The sequence below is a fragment of the Anabrus simplex genome, chromosome 2 (assembly GCF_040414725.1).
Source record: "Anabrus simplex isolate iqAnaSimp1 chromosome 2, ASM4041472v1, whole genome shotgun sequence".
In the NCBI taxonomy this organism is placed as follows: Eukaryota; Metazoa; Arthropoda; class Insecta; order Orthoptera; family Tettigoniidae; genus Anabrus; species Anabrus simplex.
In genome coordinates this window covers 290382059-290406673 of record NC_090266.1, presented here as the reverse complement: position 1 = coordinate 290406673, position 24615 = coordinate 290382059, and the positions used below count along the sequence as shown (strand labels likewise).

The 24615-nt window shown below is 39.2% G+C and overlaps 1 protein-coding gene across 2 annotated transcripts in view; it reads right to left on the bottom strand.

The window, feature by feature from the left end:
- Nipped-B (Nipped-B cohesin loading factor) overlaps nt 1-24615 on the bottom strand; it is an 804192-nt gene that overhangs the window by 57505 nt on the left and 722072 nt on the right. For both annotated transcript variants that reach the window (XM_068226150.1, XM_068226151.1), the window contains 2 exons: nt 947-1093; nt 612-850 (listed from right to left, as the gene is read on the bottom strand). In XM_068226150.1, coding sequence (XP_068082251.1) covers nt 612-850; nt 947-1093 — 386 coding nt within the window. The remainder of the gene's footprint in view (nt 1-611; nt 851-946; nt 1094-24615) is intronic.

Sequence of the window (24615 nt, the reverse complement as noted above, 5' to 3'; positions counted from 1 at the left end):
ACGAATGTTTACAATATGAAGATCTATCACGAAAATATTCCTGCTGTCTGTAAAACTTTTAATTTTACTGTCAGGTACAGTAGACATGTTATAACTCTGCCACTGAGTAGTCATGGCCTTCCTAAGAATTCGAAGGCTCGCATGTTTTGATGCCTTTCTGCCGATTTGAGAAACTTCTCTGTACGGGTTAATAACGCGACATTAAAAAAAAAATCTATTCTGGGGATCGTCGCTCGCCCGATCGCCTATGCTGCGAGCCTGTTTTCCACCAAGTAGATGTTACACAGAGGCACTGTACAACTGGTTGCCGTGGCTAGCGATGTAGCCTCTAGGCCTAATAAAGCTGTGGACGTTGAAGGTAGAGTTTTATGCATGCGCGAGGGGTGAAGGGAAGCAGCGTGGTTCCCAGGGTAGCTGCCAGTGGTGTTCATTACTGCCAGGTCGCAAATGCAAGACAACCCTTGATTTTTCACATGGAGATTCTGAAGAAAAAAAGCTGTCGTCTTGGATTTGGAGAAATACGGTAATAAGTTGTAATAGTTACTTTTATGATGCCAAATATGAGTACCTCCCTCAAGATGAAAACATGAAATTCAAGAAATATTACTTACGCATCACTTATTCCGTACAGATCCTTCAGATGTTGTTTTAGCACAAGAAGAAGGAGGCATCCTTGAGAAGCCGTAATACAATCTTGCAACACAGAAGTGTCCTCAGGTACTCTACTTAAAAGAGAATTCTCATCTTCATCATCATCTTCCTCCTCTAAATATGATGGTATGGCTGCACCACCAGAGTCTAGAGTAGGTTTTACAGTCTGACTGTCAGGGTTATTTGGAGGAAGCAATGCCTACAACACACAGAGCAAAGAAACATCTACCTGACATTCAAAGAATATAAATACAATCTCTGAGACGGAAAATGAATATAAATAAAAATGTCTCACCTCTCGGAAGGCCTGAAGAAGATTGGTGCCAGAAACAGATATCATTATATCAATGTGATGAATAATGAACAGTGGCTCATCTTGTACTTGATATGGGAAGTACGCCAAATTATCTGACAAATACAACATTTGTGAAAGGCTGGTTTTCTGAAATAAGGAGAAAGGAAACATGTATTATTACCAATTATGAATGAAAAAGAAATAAATACAAGAGAACTTCACAACACAACGCTGCACTCTGCTAAAAGCCAAACAATTTATATCATTTGTATCTACATTGTCCACTTAAATATCTCCTACAATTAATGTCCACTTAAATATCTCACTACAGGTTTCCTCTGTGTATAACAAAATATCAAGAAAACATCTCAACAAGATAAACCAACAGTCAGGTAATTAATAAATCAGGTTACTAGTTAAAAAAAAAAGGAAAGCTCAGAAATTACCTTTTGTATAAATAGCTTTTTACTGCCTCAACTGACAGATGCATAAATAGCAGTAATACCTTACATTATGTCCACGATTACAAGCATCACAACCATCCACAATCTTAAAACTGAGAAAAAAGTGTGTAGACAAAGAGAAGAAAATAATTTCTTTTTACATGTCGCTTTAAGTCCTACTGTGTGTGATTACATCCTACCGTCACAGACAGGTCTTCTGAAAACAATGGGATATGAAAGGAATAGGAGTGGGAAGGTAGTGGCCATAGCCTTAATTAACCCTTTGGCCTACCATTTTTTTTGGAAAAAATTGTGCCCTTACATAGTACTTATTTTTTCAGTTATTTTAAGGAAATGTAGATGAATATATACACAGATTTATACACATATAAACAAAACACTCTACATTTATAGTTTGGAGAAGACCTCTCATTTGAGATACTCTAATGAGGTATCCCTGCAGAGTCCCCGTGCTAATGAGGTATCCCTGCAGAGTCCCCGTGCTACACCACTCTGCGTCGCCTGGAAGGCTATAATTCCTTCTGAATTGGAGCAATTGGGTCGATGCATAAGTTCGTGCAGTTATTATATTTTATAATTTATTTTATTTTACTGTGACTGTCACGCACTGTAACTCACGATCACTCGGTGACCTATTCACCTCCACTCTCTATTACCTGTCAACGTTCAGGTAGCAGTTGAATGCCTCGCCTGTAGAACTGTTTTACTTTTGAATGGAAGAAATCTGTTAGCCATTGGTCAAGAGAAACTTTGTCAGGAAACACTTGCCCCTGAATGTGATTAGAAAGAGAGCGGAAAAGATGGGTATCTGAGGGGCCAACGCCAGGATAATACGGAGGATGAGGAAGAGGTTCCTAGCCAAGTTCAGCAATCACACCTTTGGTCAATTGCGCTGTATGCAGACGAGTGTTTTCATGGAGCAATGAGACTGGCTGTTGTCCTTGTCTTTTGTTGTCAACGGCAATGGCAAAGCCATCTTACCTGGTCACGATACACAACAGAAGTAATTGTTACATTTTTCGGAAGAAGTTCATGGTGAAGAATGCCATCTTTGTTCTACCAAACACACAACATGATCTTCTATGGATGGGCACTATCCTTGGCACGGGGAGTTGCTTGCCTCTTCTTCATGTTGACATACAGGCACAATTTCTTGTCACCGGTAACAGTGTTTGAAAGGAATGCTTCGTGCCTATCACAAGCCAACCGGTGCCGGGCAAGCAATGACGAACTGATGTTTACTCGATTTTTGTTACTGTCACTTAGCACTGGTGGTACCCATGTACCCAACTTCTGTACCTTACCCATCGAATGCTAATGGCATACAATAGCTGACTGATCACATTAAAAAATTCGTGCAATTTCCCGCGTTGTTTGATGAGGATTCTCATGAAGCAACTCATTCAAGCGATTTTCGTCAAAATCTGAAAGTCTTCCAGAACATGGATCATCAGACAAGTCAAACCATTCTGCTTGAAAGCGGAAAAACCAATTTTGTGTTGTTCTTTCAGCAATAGCTTAGTTCCCGTTTGATTCACAAATTGTTCTTGCAGCTCCTGCTACACTGGATCCTCTGTTAAATGTGTCGGAAATGCTCACTTTTTTCAACTTGACATTCCATATCTGTTTGTCTGAAATATATACAAATAATACATTCACAATCAGGAAAACCTGTGTTTCAAAATACACAAACTCCAAACTCAATTACAACAACGGAATAATGATAAGCAATCCCTTCACGTCGCATTGTTGCCAACCCAAAAGAATACTGCACAAACTTATGCATCAACCCTACATTTTTGATGGGTAGAAGCCAGAAAAATCAGCCCTGAGGTATCCAGTGAATATTACCAGTGTGAAGAGAATTTGGTAAAGATGCAAGATATTTACAGACATAAGTATTGGTTTCATTTGTTATATGATCCCAGAACTATGGGGTTAGAAATTCACTGACCACTTATAGTTCTGCTGGATTATCTCCTAACCTTCTCTTTATTACAGAGTGAATTTCACAAATTGGCTTACTCGTGACATCAGAACGTTTACTAGCATCAAGTTCCCAAATCCAGTCATTACTGACGTTCCTACCTGTTGATGTTGTTACATCTTGTGTAAATCTTGAATTATCCATTGGCGCTGGCACTTCGGAAAGAGAATCAGATTCACCTTCACCAATATCATTTGAAGATGAATTATTTTCACTTCGCACACTTTCATAGCGAATCTCAAGATCAATATTCTCAAGACAATCATGAATAACATCATCCAAATTCCATCAGGTCGCTGCCATACCTATTTACAAAAAACACGCGGTGAGGTGCATTTTATTTTTCTTATTCCAGGAGCGAGTTATCGTTTATGATATAAAAATGAAGTTCAGGTAGTTCCTGACATCTGTTGGTTACATTTTAAAACTTATAGAACAAATTTGGTAACCGTAAAAATGTGTCAGTAGATAGTCCATGCGCGCGGATGGAAGTGTCCGTCAAAGTATGTTAGCACCTCTCGCTCGCTGGACGGAACATTCCGTCAAAGTACGGCATAGGGTTACGGAACAGCACAAGCATATGCTTGGTATGAAGGTTGGAAACCACGGAAAACCATTTTCAGGGCTGCCGACAGTGGGGTTCGAACCCACTATTTCCTGGATGAAAGCTCACGGTTGCGCAACACTAAAAGCACGGCCTACTTACTCAGTGGGGAAAAAAAAAAAAAAAAACTAACAGGTTTGATAGGAAGAATTTCTTCAGCTTTCACTCTAGTTTCATAAAATGTGACCAACACACCATCGAAAAGATGATGTGATTTATGCAACTCATGCTTTTGACTTTAATGAACACAGGACTTGAAATAACTCTGACATCATCGTAATGAAACGTTATTCATAAATATGTCACCAAGAGAGTATTTTGGAATATTGTAAGCTGCTGACAGACAGTGATTACAGATATGTTCTACTGTATCTCCTTATCTTGTAAGGTACAGTAAATAGGGGTTGTACTTCCATCAATACACATCCCCCTGTTCAAACATATCAAATAATATACTGGTACAGTACCATCACCATTTCTCTAAATGCAGTTTCTTGTATTTACAATGTTGCCATCAACCATAAAAGATGGAAATTTTGCCACTTCTTAAGGCCACTATCACGTGGAGATAAACATGTATTGTTGGTAAAAGTGAAAGATGAAATTGCACCACTTCATATAAATTTAACAGTGCGAAGAAGAATGAAATCAACCACCAAATGTAGGAGTTGGAAATTGAATTCGTTCTCTGTAATTTTGAAGGCAATGTAACATATCACTTATAGGGAAGGGAACCAAAACCTAAGCAAGACATATATCACCATTATTTCTGGGCAAAACATGCAAACTATCCAAAAGTTAGAGAAAACTACTGAATCTAATGAATAAAATATTAGATTTGCAGTCAAAGCTGAGTATGCCCATGAAAATGATGTACCAACGAATATCAGAAAATATAATCAGTACATTATACATGATGGGACAAAATACTCCCAATATATATAGGCCTATATATAAAAATTAACATGTCATGACTGACTGACTGACTGACTGATTCATCCTCACCGAGCCAAAACTACCGGACATAAGGAAATGAAATTTTGGGGATACATTTATATTAGGGTGTAGGTGCTCACTAAGGGAGGATTTTTGGATATTCTGTCGCTTAGGGGGTGAAAAGCGGGGGGGATTTTTAAAATGAGGATATCTATACCTCAAAAACCAAGCAAACTCGCCCGGTGATACAATAATTAAACTTACAGTCTGACTTTTCATCGCATTTACATTCATACCATTGTCTGCTCTCCATCTCACTACATTGTTTAAGTCCTCCGCAGTTGCTCACAATCCTGCAACTCATTTCAATCAATCAATCAATACTGATCTGCATTTAGGGCAGTCGCCCAGGTGGCAGATTCCCTATCTGTTGCTTTCCTAGCCTTTTCCTAAATGATTTCAAAGAAATTGGAAATTTATTGAACATCTCCCTTGGTAAGTTATTCCAATCCCTAACTCCCCTTCCTATAAATGAATATTTGCCCCAGTTTGTCCTCTTGAATTCCAACTTTATCTTCATATTGTGATCTTTCCTACTTTTATAAACGCCATTCAAACTTATTCGTCTACTAATGTCATTCCACGCCATCTCTCCGCTGACAGCTCGGAACATACCACTTAGTCGAGCAGCTCTTCTTCTTTCTCTCAATTCTTCCCAACCCAAACATTGCAACATTTTTGTAACGCTACTCTTTTGTCGGAAATCACCCAGAACAAATCGAGCTGCTTTTCTTTGGATTTTTTCGAGTTCTTGAATCAGGTAATCCTGGTGAGGGTCCCATACACTGGAACCATACTCTAGTTGGGGTCTTACCAGAGACTTATATGCACTCTCCTTTACATCCTTACTACAACCCCTAAACACCCTCATAACCATGTGTACCCTTTATTTACAATCCTATTTATGTGATTACCCCAATGAAGATCTTTCTGTATATTAACACCCAGATACTTACAATGATCCCCAAAAGGTACTTTCACCCCATCAACGCAGTAATTAAAACTGAGAGGACTTTTCTTATTTGTGAAACTCACAACCTGACTTTTAACCCCGTTTATCAACATACCATTGCCTGCTGTCCATCTCACAACATTTTTGAGGTCACGTTGCAGTTGCTCACAATCTTGTAACTTATTTATCACTCTATAGAGAATAACATCATCCGCAAAAAGCCTTACCTCCGATTCCACTCCTTTACTCATATCATTTATATATATATATGAAAAAATAAAGGTTCAGTAATTTCCCCACTTGATCAATACAGAATCAGATAACACTTCACCTACTCTAATTCTCCGAGTTCTATTTTCTAGAAATATAACCACTTATACAACCACTCGCTGTCTAGTCGAATTGCCTTCATTTTCATCAGTAATCTCCCATGATGTACCCTATCAAAAGCCTTGGATAGGTCAATAGCGATACAGTCCATCTGACCTGAATCTAAAATGTTTGCTATATTTTGCTGGAATCCTACAAGCTGAGTATTACAGGAATAACCCTTTCTAAATCTGAACTGCCTTCTAACAAACTAGATAGTATATTCACAAACATGTTTAATATAATCAGAAATAATGCTTTACCAGAGCTTACTAACAACACGTCGAGCCGAATGGCCTGTAATTGTCCACTTTATGTTTGTCACCCTTTCCCTTGTACACAGGGGTTAATATTGCAACTCTCCATTAAATTGGTATAGCTCCTTCATGCAAACAGTAATCAAATAAGTATTTCAGATGTGGCACTATATTTCAACCTGTAGGCTTTAACACATTTCTAGAAATCTTATCAAACCCAAATGCATTTCAGGCTTTCAACTTTTGTATCTTTTTATAAATGTCTTTATTATCATAGGTAAATTTCAGTATTTCACTAGTATTAGTTGCCTCCTCTATCAGGACATTATCTTTATATCCAATTACCTTTACATATTGCTGACTGAAGACTTCTGCCTTCTATAAGTCCTCGCATATACGCTCCCCTGTGTTCATTAATGATCCTTGAATTGTCCTTCATGGAACCAGTGTATGCCTTAAAGTATCTATTCATGTCCTTCTATTACTCCTTAAAATTCACGTGGCTCTCAATTATGTTTGCCATCATGTTATCCTTACCTGATTTTTTTTTTTTTTTTTTTTTTTTTTGCTGAGTTCATTTTCCTAATGCATTTGGGATTGATAAGATTTCTGGAAATGTGTTGCAGCCTATGGGTTGGAATATAGTGCCACATTAATCTCTCCTTACTCCCGCAACCATTCCTAACTCTTTCTTCTAATCTGCACTTCCTTCTTAATCTCTTTATTTCTCTGTTATAATATAATGCGTCCTCACTATTCCTTACCGCTTTTAAAGGTACATATCTGTTTTCATACTCCTCAACAATTCCTTAAACCCATCCCATTGGCCAGTGTGCCATTTTAAGTCTGGTTTACTATTCTCAACTGTTTACTGTGCCACTATTTTCCTTTAAGGAATGGCTGCAACCCCACCCCTCCCTGTCTTCCTTTCCTAATTCCCAAATATGTTTATTTATTTATTTATCTGCTTATTTATATATTTATTTATTAGATATATAACGTGTAAATAAATTAGATTGCATGTTCCGTGATCGTATTTTGCAAATACTGCATACAATACATTTTTAAATTGGTTAGTTTTGAGATTCATAACATTTTATAAAATATATATAATAAGCTACCATTGCAATGTACTTCATCATTAAATATTATCAGATATAAAAATAAAAAATGCTAATATTGCCAATGGACTTTAACCAAAATATCGTTCTCACATTTAATGTGAAACTTGTAACAAAGTAAGTTACCCTGTAGCAAGTTTCTTTATGGCCGAAAACAGTTGTGGGAGGCTGTTCCACTGTCACGTATTAAGTTCTCTAGCTTATGGATAGTGTATTCACCATCAACAGCACATTCGATTTGCTTTACCAAGTTATACAAATTTGTTCACCCATGTAGCACTTTATTGAAATTCAATCAAATCCATTTCCAAATGAACAATTAAAAATGAACTTAATGACAGTCATTTATACAATATGAGGTTTTCGAAATAAAGAACAATGTTTTCTTCAAATCTTGAAATCAGGAAAATATCCTGGAAACTACTTGTTTTGAACTCTGTAAGACATCCACATACTTCTTAAAAATACTTTTTGTCTCTTCAAAAGTTAATTGATCTGCAAAACTTAACATCAATTCAAATTATACTGTAAGTGAAGGAAAGTACTTAAATGTCTTTATTTCAACATCCCTGACGAATACTTCACGTTTCTCTGGAATGATTTTATGATCTCAAACAATCTATCTGCAGTATGTCCCTTTCCTTGCAGTTCATTATTCACGTCATTGTTTACTGCTGCAAAATCACGAGTAAAGATTCAATCGCACAGTCAAATAGGGTCCGCAACTTCAGGGAATTCTTCCTGTTTTTCTATCATGAAGAAGCAAATTTCGTCCAAGAGCTCGACAAACCTCTGGAGACTTGCCCACGGCTCAGCCAGTGAACATTATTGTACATTACAAGGCAACCAATTTGAGATTTCACTTTGTGTAACATCTTTGAAAACTGGCGATTATTTAGAGCGCGTGCAGATATGAAGTTCACGAGTTAAGTTACCACTGAGCGTACACTTTCAAATGACTTCATACTATCTTTCGCACGCAGAGCTTCATGGTTTAACATACGATGAAACTGTAAAATAGGGTGTTTAACTTCTTCAAGACATTTCAAAAACCCGTTATAAATACTCATTTAAACCCCATTTTTAATACAAGATATAGCTTCGCTTCCTTCATTATATCCTTCCCTGTTGTCGTAGTTCATAAGCTCAGCAATTTAACTAATTCCTCCCTCATCACATTTTCACAATGAAAACAAACAAAAAACACCATCCTTGCTTGTAAGGTCACATCCATGTTTTCATCAAGACATACTGAATGCATGTGGGAGTTATCCAAATCAGCTTTTAATTGCTCTGAAACATCTTCACACATTATTCTATACTTAGCAGTATTTCTGCTGACTGGCGTTTCTTTAATTCTGTTAATTATTTGTTGTTTGTTAGGAAAGTCTTCAAATAACGTATTGGATGTCAATAAGGAAGTCTTCAAGAACCCACCGTCAGAAAGTGGTTTCCCATGTTGTACTATGCAGTGAGATAGATGGAAACATATGCACTGATATTATTCCTTGTATTGCTTGATTTTTTGTGAAATGAACTCTCTTATTTCTTCATTGGCATGGAACAAACATTTGAATGATTCGTCTCGAAATGGCGCTTTAAATTTAATGAGCAGGATACAACTGTTTTTGAACACAGGCAAGACAAAGCTTTATTGCCTCTTTCTATCAGTCCGAATTCCCGAGTCAAATGTTCTTGAAAAAATTCCGGTCACTATCTTTGTTAAGTTTCTGTCTTTTTTGGGCACCAAAATCATGTTTGCGAGGTCCATATACAAAACCACCAGAAAACGACATACAATAAACAGTTACACACAAAGAATAATTACATGCTACTGGCTACCACACAAAAGTCAAACTTCATTGACTGACTGACCGACAGACTGATTTACTAACGTGGGTGAATGAATGGCTCGCCGGTCGCATCTCACTTGACTTCGGGACCTATCAGTGTAGCAGTGTTGCCATATTGCACGTCCGAATGAAACTAGAATTTAGATTTTTCAATATTTAATTCTTACACGTGATACACTATGACTATATGATGCACGAGATATGTACAGGTATAGTCTGTAGTACAAGACGTATATAAAAACTCTAATATGTTAATGTGGCGTGCCACCGAATTTGTGTTCGTGTGTCATTAGGGACATGCGTGGCATAGGTTCGCCATCCCTGACATAGGCTGTTTACATTTCATTTGCCATTTTCCAATGATCATAATTGCTTTATTAAAATTTCTCCATTCCCCTCTTTTTTTTTTTTTTTTTTGCAAGTTGCTTTACGTCGCACCGACACAGATAGGTCTTATGGCGACGATGGGATTGGAAGGGGCTAGGAGTGGGACAGAAGCGGCCGTGGCCTTAATTAAGGTACAGCCCCAGCATTTGCCTGGTATGAAAATGGGAAGCCACGAAAAACCATCTTCAGGGCTGCCGACAGTGGGGTTCGAACCTACTATCTCCCGAATACTGGATACTGACCGCACTTAAGCGACTGCAGCTATCGAGCTCGGTCATTCCCCTCTTATCATTCATACGGTACTGCCTAATAATCCTACTTTTACAACATTCCTTTATAACACACATTTGCTTTTAACTCTGTCAAAGACAGCTTCATGACCACTTTATACCATCTATCACTTCAGTTTCCATATAGAGGTCATCTGATTTTATCAGCACCACGTATAGAATATTTTCCCCCTCTAGTTGGTTCCATCACTTTCCGATTAAGCTGTCCTTCAGATAATAACTTATTCACCATTTGTTGGTCATGATTTTTGTTATTCACATTCCCTTCCCAGTTAACATTTGGCAGGTTCGGATCACCCATTACAATAATGTTCCCTTCTGTGTTGTTTCCCACATAGCTGAATATCTTATCAAATAATTCAGTGTCAGTGCCAGCCTTGCCATTTCTGTACACCCCATAGCATGTTGTATTTAGAGACGAGTCTTGCACCTAAAATTCCACGTTCCTCATCCTTAATTGTTTTGCAGCTTACAAATTCTTCTTTCACAAGTATAAATACCCTCCCTCCTACCGTTCCTAACCTGTCTCTACGCTATCCAGAGTGTGTTCCAGTTCAGATTCTTCACAGAGAACTAGGAGATCTTGTTCAGAAAAACCATTACAGGAGCCTGATCTTTTAGTTACGATATGAAGGTATCGAATGTAGTGATATTGAGGATCACAATTTTTATTATCAAGTTCATTATCTTCACCAGTGTTCTCTCGAGCTGACACAGAGGTGACAGCCACAGTGAAAGTGACAGCGAACAAGCTAAAACACAATCAGGAAAATCAGACTGCTGTTGGGGTGATATAACCGGGAATGATTTAGGTTTCACTGTTTTTTCTGGGGAAGCAAAGGTTCAGCTGCAGTTACAAGAGGGGCCGACCACTGATATATACTGTCTCTTTGTGGATGACAGTCTACTAGAAATGATGGTTCAGGAAACCAAGAGGTATACCATACAATTTACACAAAATCATGAGAAAAGCAAGGCCAGAAGTTTGAAATGGAAGGAAACTAATACTGGAGAAATGAAACAGTTTCTAGGAATTATCACATGTATGGGTCTTGATCCTCACCCAACTACCAATTCATACTGGTCTGAGAACGACTTACATGATGTGTGACTTATTAGACGGGTAATGCCACGGGATCGTTTCCTTCTTCTCTTGAGATTCTGGGACTTCACAGACAATGAAGCTAACTATCAACCAGGTGACAGTCTCTATAGAATCCAACCCCTCCTTGATAAAATAAACCATAATTTTGAGAATATTTTGACAATGGGGAAAGAAATGTCTATAGATGAAAGTATGGTCCCTTGGAGATGCTGTTTATTTTTCAGAATGTACAATTCCTAACAAAATTCACAAATATGGAGTTAAGGTGTTTAAACTGTGTACCAAAGAAGGCTATACTGTTAGAACGAATATCTATACAAAACCTGACAAGACTTGCAACTGCCAATCTCACTATTTTGAAGTAATATACTTCAGCCATCCACCGGCAGCCCACAGAACTACTCCTGTAGTACGAGTCACACATGCCTCGTGACGCACATCAGTGAAGTACGGTACAAGACATCAGTGACTCATGACACACTCACGCTCAATGTCAACAATGCAACAATAACAGCAAACATGTTAAAGCCACATGAAGACTTACATATGTGGAAGAACCCTGAAGATCACTATCGATGCCAAATAGGTTTTATCTGGGAGAAACACTGCCACAGAAATCAAACAAAAGAGATCTGTGAAACAACCTGGAGCTGATGCCAATGCAGAACAAAATATGTTATGCACCAAACTGTGAGTGAGGAGGAAAATGCTGAGGAAGTCCAATAATATTGTATTTCTAAGGGAACACTTACTCTAACACTAGAAAGACTGTAATAATCCTACCCCCTGGAAGTATGGAGGGGAAAAAAATGACCCTCACTTGAGATATACTTTTAAGTTCGGTTATGATTTAAAACAGGAATGGGGATACAATGAAAACAAGTTTCAATGCCTTTCTAGATCATTGTACTATATTCTAAACCAGGGATGGCGAACCTATGCCACGCGTGTAACTAGGTAACAAGGGAACACGATTTCAGTGGCACACCACATGAACATGGAATGTTTTTATGTACGTCTTGTAATATAGATTATACATATCTCGTGTATCGTATAGTCATAGTGTTTCAGGCTTAATAAATACCAAAAATTTAAATTATAGTTCCATTCGGACGTGCATTATGGCAAAACTGAAACATTCATAGGTCCGGAAATCAAGTGAGATAAAATGTCAGATGCGGTCGGCGATCCATTCGCTCACCCACATCGGTCAATTAGTGAAGTTCGACGTTTGTGTGGTTGCCAGCAGCGCGTAATGTTTCTTAGCGTGTAACTTTACTGTTTTTAATTTTGTAAGACGAATAGTTGCCAAGAGATTATCCCAATTTCGAGATTTGGAGAAACTATCGCACTTAATTTCAAACCCTCATTTCGCACAAATGAGTGATATTAAGGTAAATTATTTTGAGTGGTTAGAAATGGCGTTGACTGAATTTCGAGAAAGCAGTACATGGGTGAACATATTCGTACAACTTGGTGAAGCATTGGTGAAAATCGAGTGTGCTGTTTATGGTTAATATTCTCTCCAGAAGCCGGAGAAATTAATACTAGAACAGTGAAACAGCCTCCCACAAACATTTTCGGACATGAAGTAACTTGCTAAAGCGGTACATACTTTGTTCGGGTCATTATACGCCGGCACGAAGCTATTTTCTACAATGAACGTTGTGAAGTCAACAGAGACAGTCTTGGTTCACACGTAAGTGCTTCTTGTGTGTTACTGAAGACAAGTTATGAACCTAACAATAATGACGTGACTACTAAGATTCATCAACAAGTTTCAAACTAATGTTGAGAATGATATTCCACTTAAAGCCTGTCGCCAATATTAGTATTTTTGATTTCTATATCTAATATTACTTAATAACGAAGAGTGTTACAATGGGCGCTAATGTTAGGTATTCTTAAAATTTACATATTTAAAAATTTATTTTTGCAGTATTGGCAAATACAACCAAGGAACATGAAAGCAAAATTATTGTTTTACAAGATATATGTAATAAAGTAATAACATATTATGAAACATATTTTGAAATTAGGGATGGAAGTCGGCAGTGGGGAGGGGGGGGGGGGGCGTGGGTTGTAGCTATTCCAAAGGAAAATAACTAGTGGCACAGTAGACAGTCGAGAATAATAAACCAGACTTAAAATGGCACACTGTTTGGAAAAGGTTCGCCATCCCTGTTCTAAACTGTATAGTCATATTATAAATCCAGACATGTGAGTACTCAATAAACTATGGTAAACGTCACAAGGTAGGTTGTTGTTGTTGTTGTTGTTGTTTGAGTCATCAGTCCATAGACTGGTTTGATGCAGCTCTCCATGCCACCCTATCCTGAGCTAACCTTTTCATTTCGACGTAACTATTGCATCCTACATCTGCTCTAATCTGCTTGTCATATTCATACCTTGGTCTACCCCTACCGTTCTTACCACCTACACTTCCTTCAAAAACCAACTGAACAAGTCCTGGGTGTCTCAAGATGTGTCCTATCATTCTATCTCTTCTTCTCGTCAAATTTAGCCAAATCGATCTCCTCTCACCAATTCGATTCAGTATCTCTTCATTCGTGATTCGATCTATCCATCTCACCTTCAGCATTCTTCTGTAACACCACATTTCAAAAGCTTCTATTCTCTTTCTTTCTGAACTAGATATCGTCCATGTTTCACTTCCATACAATGCCACGCTCCACACGAAAGTCTTCAAAAACATCTTTCTAATTCCTATATCAATGTTTGAAGTGAGCAAATTTCTTTTCTTAAGAAAGCTCTTCCTTGCTTGTGCTAGTCTGCATATTATGTCCTCCTTACTTCTGCCATCGTTAGTTATTTTACTACCCAAGTAACAATATTCATCTACTTCCTTTAAGGCTTCATTTCCTAATCTAATATTTCCTACATCACCTGCCTTCGTTCGATTGCACTCCATTACTTTTGTTTTGGACTTATTTATTTTCATCTTGTACTCCTTACCCAAGACTTCATCCATACCATTCAGCAACTTCTCGAGATCTTCTGTAGTCTCAGATAAAATAACAATATCGTCGGCAAATCTCAAGGTTTTGATTTCCTCTCCTTGGACTGTGATTCCCTTTCCAAATTTCTCTTTGATTTCCTTTACTGCCTGTTCTATATAAACATTGAAAAGGAGAGGGGACAAACTGCAGCCTTGCCTCACTCCTTTCTGGATTGCTGCTTCTTTTTCAAAGCCCTCGATTCTTATCACTGCAGACTGATTTTTATACAGATTGTAGATGATTCTTCGTTCTCGGTATCTGATCCCTATCATCTTCAAAATCATAAATAGCTTGGTCCAATCAACATTATCGAATGCCTTTTCTAGATCTACGAATGCCATGTACGCAGGCCTGTCCTTCTTGATTCAATCCTCTAAGATCAGACGTAAAGTCAGGATTGCTTCACGTGTTCCTACATTTCTTCTGAGGCCAAGTTGATCTTCTCCCAACTCAGCTTCAACTTGTTTTTCCATTCTTCTGTAAATAATACGTGTTAAAATTTTGCAGGCATGAGATACTAAACTAATGGTGCGGTAGTTTTCACACCTGTCAGCACCGACTTTCTAGGGAATAGGTATAACAGCATTCTGCCGAAAATCGGATGGGACTTCACCTGACTCATACATCTTGCACACTAAATGAAATAACCTTGCCATGCTGGTTTCTCCTAAGGCAGTCAGTAATTCAAAGGGAATGTCATCAATTCCAGGTGCCTTGTTCCTATTTAGGTCACTCACAGCTCTGTCAAACTCTGACCTCAAAATTGGGTCTCCCATTTCATCAGCATCAACAGCCTCTTCATGTTCCAGAACCAAATTATCTACATCTTTACCTTGATACAACTGTTGGATATGTTCCTGCCATCTTTCTGCTTTGTCTTCTTTCCCTAGAAGTGGCTTTCCATCTGAGCTCTTAATGTTCATACACCTAGATTTCTTTTCTCCAAAGGTTTCCTTGATTTTCCTGTATGCAGCATCTTCCTTTCCCAGGACCATACAGCCTTTGACATCCTTGCACTTCTCCTTCAGCCATTCTTCCTTAGCTACCTTGCACTTTCTATTCACTTGATTCTTTAATTGCCTGTATTCTTTTCTGCCCTCTTCATTTCTAGCATTCTTGTATTTTCGTCGTTCATCTATCAGGTCTAGTATTTCCTGAGTTATCCACTGATTCTTAGTTGATCTTTTCTTCCTTCCTAACATTTCTTCAGCAGCCCTACTGACTTCATTTTTCATGACTCTCCACTCTTCTTCTATAGCGTTTCCTTCAGCCTTTTCATTTAGCCCTTGTGCAACATGTTCCTTGAAACAATCCCTCACACTCATATCTTTCAACTTGTCTAGATCCCATGTTTTTGCATTCTTTCCTTTCTTCAATTTCTTCAACTTCAGATGGCATTTCATGACCAACAAGTTGCGGTCAGAGTCCACGTCTGCTCCTGGGAAAGTTTTGCAATCCAACACCTGGTTTCTGAATTTCTGCCTAATCATAATGAAGTCTATTTGATACCTTCCAGTGTCTCCAGGTCTCGTCCACGTATACAGCCGTCGTTTGTGGTGTTTGAACCAAGTATTGGCAAGGACTAAATTATGATCAGTGCAGAATTCAACCAGCCGACTTCCTCTTTGGTTCCTTTGTCCCAATCCAAATTCTCCTACTGTACTACCTTCTCTTCCTTGGCCTACAACTGCATTCCAGTCTCCCATCACAATTAGATTCTTGTCACCTTTTACATACTGTATTAAATCTTCTTTCGATTTCTTTATCATCTGCTGAACTAGTAGGCATATAGACCTGCACTATTGTGGTGGGCATTGGTTTGGTGTCTATCTTGATGACAATAATTCTTTCACTATGCTGGTCGTAGTAGCTTACCCGCTGCCCTATTTTCTTATTCATTATTAAACCAACTCCTGCATTTCCCCTGTTTGATTTTGTGTTGATAATTCCGTAGTTGCCTGACCAAAAATCTTGTTCTTCCTGCCAACGTACTTCACTTATACCAACTACATCTAACTTTTTTTTTTTTTTTGCTAGGGGCTTTACGTCGCACCGACACAGATAGGTCTTATGGCGACGATGGGATAGGAAAGGCCTAGGAGTTGGAAGGAATCGGCCGTGGCCTTAATTAAGGTACAGCCCCAGCATTTGCCTGGTGTGAAAATGGGAAACCACGGAAAACCATCTTCAGGGCTGCCGATAGTGGGATTCGAACCTACTATCTCCCGGATGCAAGCTCACAGCCGCGCGCCTCTACGCGCACGGCCAACTCGCCCGGTACATCTAACTTTAGCCTATCCATCTCCCTTTTTCAGATTCTCTAACCTACCACAACGATTCAAACTTCTAACATTCCACGCTCCGACTCGCAGAATGTCAGTATCCATCTTCCTGATAATCGCCCCCTCTCGTGTAGTCCCCACCCGGAGATCCGAATGGGGGACTAGTTTACCTCCGGAATATTTTACCCGGGAGGAAGCCATCATCAGTACATCATTCATACAGAGAGAGCTGCATGTCCTTGGGAGTTAGCTATGGCTGTAGTTTCCCGTTGCTTTCAGCCGTGTAGCAGTATCAACACAGCTAAGCCATGTTGAGTATTATTACAAGGCCGTATCAGTCAATCATCTAGACTGCCGCCCTTGCAACTACCGAAAGGCTGCTACCCCCCTTTCGATGAACCATTCGTTAGTCTGGTCTCTCAACAGATACCCATCCGAAATGGTTGCACCTGCGGCTCGGCTATCTGCTTCATTGGGACACGTAAGCCTCCCCACCGCGGCAAAGTCACATGGTTCGCAGAGGAGGACAAGGTAGGTATGAATATTAAAAATCACATTCTGTATTCTTATTAGTTCTCTTTACACAAGTCTATTCCCAACCTATTCAACCATGCTAATACACAGTGGTATGAATAGCTTGTGGCTAAGTTTAATACCGTGTGCGAATGAAGTACCGTATTTACTAGTGCATTAGACCCCATCGCGTATTACACCCCCCTTGGCTTTTTCGAGACGAAGAAAATGAAAAAAAAAAAAAAAAAATCTTGCATACAAGATCCCTAAAGTAATTCGCCAGAGAAGAAAAATGATTCCGCTTAAAAGCGGGTACAAGCCTTATGCAGCTCTGATGACATCACACAAATTCGCGAATAGTTTCGTCCTTATGACCCACGCAATTAAAACATCCGAAGTCATGCGGTACATCAGTGTTTCGTAATTAAGAAATGTCCGCCTCCGTAGCATAGGCCTACTGCAGCTCTGATGACGTCGCACAAATAAGTGAATAGCTTCGTGTCTGACCCGTGCATTGCAAGCACGCATCAGTCATGTATATATGTCTGTGTTCTGCAGTTAAGAATGTCCACCAGTGTAATGGTTAGCACAATTAGCTGCCGTTCTCAGGAGCCTGAGTTTGATTCCTGGTACCATATTGTCAGATTGATTTGCGGTAAAATGGTACATGTAACTCCCTTCCACTGGGGGCCTGTCTAAAAATGTGCTGCACCACCTCGGGATGAGGAAATGAGCACATTTTAGTTAAGAAATATTCATGGTTGTTTCTAGGCCTATCAATATAGGCAGGAAAGATCATTAACAAAGTGATCATTACTTGTAACTCGGGCCAATGTAGGGATTTTTGGGAGAGAAGTAGGTTTAAAATGCGATGAAAACAATCCAATCACAATTGTTTTAGTTGCCAACGTACCTAACGAATAATAACAATATTGATTTTTTATGTCCCACTTACTTTCAACGATTTTCGGAGACTCCAAACAAAACATACTAGGGTATGTGTTAATTAAAAAAATGAGAGACAACAAACGTAGATATCCATGAATGTGGCAAAATTTCCTGTTGTTTATTTTTATTCTTTCAGTCATTGAACTTTTGGTACTATCCGGGCGATAGCATACCTAACCTAAACAATGCGCTCTCTCTTATCTCATTTACAGCTGGTTAGGTATACATCCTGATGCGATAAATGGAGAGAACAAGCACGAAATATACTTAAAAATACGGGTTTGGCTTTCAACAGCAGCAGTTATCAAAAGAATGCTTCCAGTCACTATGTATAACGAGTACATTCGGAGATACAACTCGCAACATACGCTAGTTATCAGCTGGTGGTTTGGCACACTTTCAACAACACTGCTTTATTCAGAAGGAGGGGCTTCAGCTACATATACACCAGCTGGTAATATCAGAGACCATCTCCAGAAACCATTTGGGAATAGCTTCACACAGTTTGGACTCTATAGTCGAGAACGAAACTATTTTTAAAAGGTTAAAAATGACGGGACCTCGAATGCTCTCTGTCTCGATTGCAGTGCATGGCTGACGAGATGGCAGTGAGGATGACATCACTTGGAATGACGACACGCCGGTAGCAGGGAAGTTAGCAGCGCAACACAATTAAAATGAAAGAAGTTATCAGGTTTACTGTGTGGTAGGCCTGCTGCTCAATTGACAGAGACAAATGACTGGCCATTGAGTTATTTTGTATCAATATTGCATAATATGATAATATTATCCCTTTTTTTTTTATGCGGTCAAGTAGGAAGTGAAACAAATTTTTGTAGCGAGTTTTTACGACCGTATGCCCTGTCTGACGTCGACCTCATCAGAGGAATTAATGAGATGGAACGAATAACGTGATATTATGAGTAACTAAAACCGATTATATTTACTTTACATGTAGGCCTAAAAGTCGTGTTCACCATTTACTGACTTTGTACATTTAGAAATATTGCCTTCTAACGAAAATAGTCAGTTTAACCCAAATACATACGGGAATGAATTCGTACTTGTGTGTGTAGATGGTTTCACAAGGTTTACAGAGCTATTTCCGAATAAGCTGGCCACCACTCAGTCTACCATTTCTTGCCTTAATACTATTATTGCTTCTTTTGGTCCTTGCCAATACATAGTCTCTGATAATGCCAAGGCATCCACCTCTAATTTACTCCGCAAATTCTGTTTCGACCTATCCATCTCACATGTAACAACATCTGCTTATTACCCACAACCATCTCTTGCTGAGTGTGTTAACCGCAATCATCGATCTGCCTTGATCGCTTTTCAAAATCAAAATCTCTTTATTTGCAAATGAGGTGTCTACCTCGGTGGCAAATGGTACACTAAAATACATTATTGTCAAGCACTAAATATTAAATTTCATCATGAAGACCATTCTAGGTGGGTTACTTCACTGCATTGGTTATCTTTTGCATTCAACTCGGCTGTTCACGAGTCACACAAGTTTTCACCTGCTTATCTCATGTTTAAGTTTGTTCCTAACACCCCGTTGTCTAATCTAGGGTCAATCAATGAGATTTTGCCACATAATGGACCCAGAAAATATCAGGGATCTGTGGAGAAAGGCCAAAAGTAACCTTAAGGCTTCTCATGAGAAGTGAAAGGATATGATCGTGGACAAAGACCCACCAATTTAAAGGTTGGAGACCAAGTCACGGTGAAAAATTTCATTCCTGCAGGCAAGCTTACCCCTAGATTTTCTGGACCATGCATTATTCTGGATTTCTTAACACTGGTCACCCTCTTGGTGAGCAATTTAGATATCGAAAGGATTTTTAGGGTTCAACTGTCCCAAGTAAAGCCATTATAAAACTAGGTTCAGTATTGGCCACCACGTGACAGCACTGGTCAGAATCTGAAGTTTTTATAACAAGATAAAAAAAGGAGGACTTCTGCCCCTGTTAATAGCGGAAGAGTATAAGCCTTTAAGTTAAATTCTGGTTTCTATCCTCTTGTAAAAACCTTCCCTTCAGTAATTTTTTTTTTCTCCCCCTGTCTGCCATTACCTTGCCCTGCCTCCAAGCCTGAGCCTGGATTCCACGCACTCGTCCTCTATACCATCTGTGTTAACTGCACCACCAACCCCAAATAAACACTCTCCATAAAAACAGTCACTGTTGCCCAGGAAATTATTGTTGCAGTGCCCTAATGTCATCTGAGGCAGTGTCACAACAACTGGCAAGAGGTGCCGGTGCGGGGTAAGGGCCCACCCTGTTCCGGCCCAGACTCCTTCATTACGGCGAACTTGGACACCATAATTTGTGGCAATAGCTGGGATGTGGTTCCATAACAGCCCACATCATCATTGGGCAGAACTTCAATGGTTGGTCCGCGGCAACCATCACCTTGGGTACCCTTCTCAAGGTAGCGGGAGACACGCATCTAAGAGTACTTGGGAGGGTCCGGGGGACCCCACCATGGCATCGTCAGTGGCGGCCGCTCTTGCCGTCAACCTCTGGCATAACAGACCGGACTTCGTCTTCATAATTACATAAAGAATTATTTTCTTCAAATATCTAATGAATGAACTCTCCATCAACAATTTTTTTTTTTTTTGACTTCGATCTCTAAATTAAATTTTTTTCTCAAATGCTAACTTTCAAAACTGTATCAACCATGGAAGAACTTTCGGGGGTGGAGGTCTATACCGGAGACACAGCTACCCTGTTCATTTAAAGTGAGCGCCTTTTAGAAGGCCATCTGTCATATGAACAGTGAAAAATATCTCCAAAGAAGTTTCGAACTTTGTCTTCAGATGTCTCTACTGTCGACTTATGTGCCCTCTCTGGTGGGAGGAATGACAATTAATTTTCAAGAGAATTTTGGTACTCATAAGTTTTCTGAACTGAATTGTTTGTAGATTGCTTTTGGTGTTCTAAGCTTACTAGCACTTCTATCCCTTCCCACCTTCTTAAAATTTTAGCCAATCAAAATGTTGGGATATTTATTAACTTAACCAATTACAATTGGGGGTGTGAACAAGGCTTCGGCCCAGAGAGTTCGGGAACCTTCCTCTCTGCTATCAACACTATGCGCCCGCCGGTAGTAATATTACTACCAGGCGGCGTGCGCCTGAGTGCCGCTGTTAGTAATACTACTACCATGATCTTTGAAATTCAGCCACTCGAAAGCTATTCACGTTATCGAATTAGTTTTTGCTTTGACGTGTTGTCAATTTCCTTTACTATCGTTAGGTGGTGTTGTCGATCAATAGTGATTGGTGGTGCAACTTAGGGACGATGATTCGTAGCCACGTGCGCTCAGTTAGATCTTACGTAATTGCTGACATACGTACTCCTCGCGCGCTCCGGTTAGATAAGCTCAAATTTATGTGCGTGTGTTCTAATGATAGATTATATTGACTTCACAGATTTAGAATGAAAGGCAACAGTCTACAATCATCTCTCAAGTAGTCGATTTATACTGTACAGTTATGACCATCTGTGGGACTGTCAGACTAAAGCAAATTGGAAGGAATGCCAAAATCAGAGTTCTCGAAAAAACTGAAAAGGGTGAAAAAAGTTACTGCAGAAAGAACACCTTCTAGCAATAAAGTGGCGAGGTGTTCGAGACGTGTATATGCTGAGCACTGCACATGATGACATGATTGAAGTACCTGCAGCAAGAGGGAGCCACGAGAAATCCGAACCATCTGCAGTAGTAGACTATAACAAATTCAATATTGGTGTTGGTAAGTCCAACCAATTGTTGGCATATTATGCATTCACAAGGAAATCGATCAAGTGGTGGAAAAAATTATTGTTCCATCTGTTTGATCTTGCCATAGTGAATGCCTATATACTGTACCGTACGGCTTCTTCACAAAAACTTCCCCTTTTGAAATTTTGTGAACGTTTAGCGGATGATTTGGTGAATAGTGTTGGGGCCGAAATTACTGAAGAATCACCAGCATCAACTGCAGCAAGGCTAGTAGGTAGAGATCATTTTCCAGACAGAATACCTGCAGTAGGTGCGAAGAAGGAAGGACACACGCAGCGTACGTGTAAGGTTTGCTACGACAAGTCCAAACATAACACCGGTCGTGCTGTGAAGAAAATGATAACCATATATTGGCGTAAATGTGACGTAGGTCTTTGCATAGGAGAATGTTTTGAGTGTTACCATACCAAAGCTAAGTATTGGGAATAACAATGTGTAATTCTGTTATTCAGTGAATAAAAACTATCGAACTTTTCTAGTGAATTAGAAATTCAAGTGCGTGAACAAGGATATCAGAATGGACCAATATTGTAGCCTAAGTTTCTTTCCAATGCTGAAGGTAAGCATTTTTTATTTGATTTCGAGGGATAGCCCACTCTTTGTACAATATATATATAAATTTGTTAATTTATAATGCGAAAACTGACAGAACTGTGATTTTTTTCTGAGAGTCTAAATTACGCTGACACAGGGTAGGGACGCCATCTTGAAACATCCGGGCTCATAGTGTTAAAACTGGGACCTTTTGGGCCATATTGTCTTTCCACCGCTCCAGTCAAGAGGTTTAGAGTGTGTTCGTAGATGAGGCAGCGGGCAAGCCTCGCCCATCATTAGAAGGACCACCAGCTCGAGGTAATGGCAGACATATATTTTTAATCATGTGATAATCTCAGAAAGCTAACTTGAGGGGAAGGTTTCAAAAATTCTTTCATAATGTAAATTTCAATCTTTCAAAGTAAATATTCAAATAAGTCTAAGAACTTTATGTTACCTTGGGGAATTCCCATTCAACTCCCGTTCAACTCGGTATTGGGGTGACTATGATTTTGTAACATCTAAAATTTATCTCTTCTTCTGGACTTAATATTTTTCTCCTTCTAGTCACCTCTGTAGTATAGGCTTAGCTTATGCAACTTTGGGCTGTAAGCCCACATAGGGTTTTGAAGAATTTACAAGCGTATTTCAAAGGAGAGCAAGAGTTCGCCTCCTAGCATTTTTAGTTTACGGCCAATTACTTAAACATTTCTGTTGATCACTAAGGCCATGTAGAATGGGCACTTATTGCCTCTGTAAAAGTTTAACTTCCTATCTAAATGTAACTTAGGCTGTCAAGTGGGTAAGACAGGAAAAACTGTTTATATTATCTAATGTAAAAAATTTTATTGTGCTTGGAGAGGCTGGAATGTTGTGAATTTTGGAGCACCGTCTCCTAACTTGTAATTGATTGGAGCAGTAGTGCTCTTGGTAATAGCGTAACGGGGGCCGATGACCTTAGATGTTAGGCCCTTTTAAACAACAAGCATCATCATCAATAGTGTAACGTTTGAGCTACCAAACTCATCTCTTAGAAATCATTACGTCTATTGTACCTGATTGTTCCTTAGGTTTGTCTATTGTACCCGATTGTTTCTTAGGTTTCAAATAATTATGGTTATAAGAGCTGAAGAGCTCCCCTTATGTCTATCCAACTGTTATTTGTTATTGTTTAACAAAGTTTAAAGTATGAAAACAGAAAAAAAGGAAAGAAATAAAATTTCCAATTTTAGAGTTTTGAATTAAGATTTTATATTTTTTCTGACCAACCCATTCACGCCCACACCTTCTTACACCTCTCTGGTCCACAAAAACACAGTAACAATAATAATAACAGAAGCACTAAAAATAAACTGCCAAGAAGTAAAATACAGCGTATCGTTGACCTAGCCAGGATGGGTGGAGGGTGGTGGCATAGCAAAAGGTCAACAAACTGACTGGCCAGCTGGAATTGCGCCAATGACAGAGCAATAGTTTTTCATGACATCTCATTCTATGCTGGAGTGACGGGAAAAAGGACTTCATAAAGGTAAGTTCAGAAGTTCGTAGCTATTTACACTGAGATGGCGGCCCCAGTCTAGAAAGCCAGGAATAACAGCCGAGAGGATCCATCATGCTGACCACACAACACCTCATAATCTGCAGGCCTTCGGGTTGAGCAGCGGTCGCTTGGTAGCCCATGGCCCTTCGGGGCTGTTGCGCCATGGGGTTTGGTTTTAGGTATTTAAACAGAAATAAACATAAATGTTTATACTTTTTTATCTATTCGAGTGTGATTTTATACATTCTCAGTGTTTGGACAACACATTTGGAGTGATGGGTGTATCTCACCTTACACCCTATGTAAACAAATTTTACAATAGATTCTGAACAAAGCTTTCATATTCATTTTTTAAAAACAAAAGCTGCTTTGTCTGTCTGTTCAGTAGGTGCAGAACATGATCAATGAGAACTTAACAACCTCCATGAGAGCCAATGTCAGAGATCTTTAAGTGTTCGAGGGCACAGCAGCACTGTGGGACATGAGGGCATTTGAGACATATGTTATGATGAAAGGGCAGTTCATATTGTAACACACACAAGAACAACAGCTCTTCCAAGCCAGGTGATTAAGTTGAAACACCCTGAGAAACCTGACCTGTTCTTCCTTCATTTCTGATGAGGATCAAAAGATGAACAGAATAAATGACAGA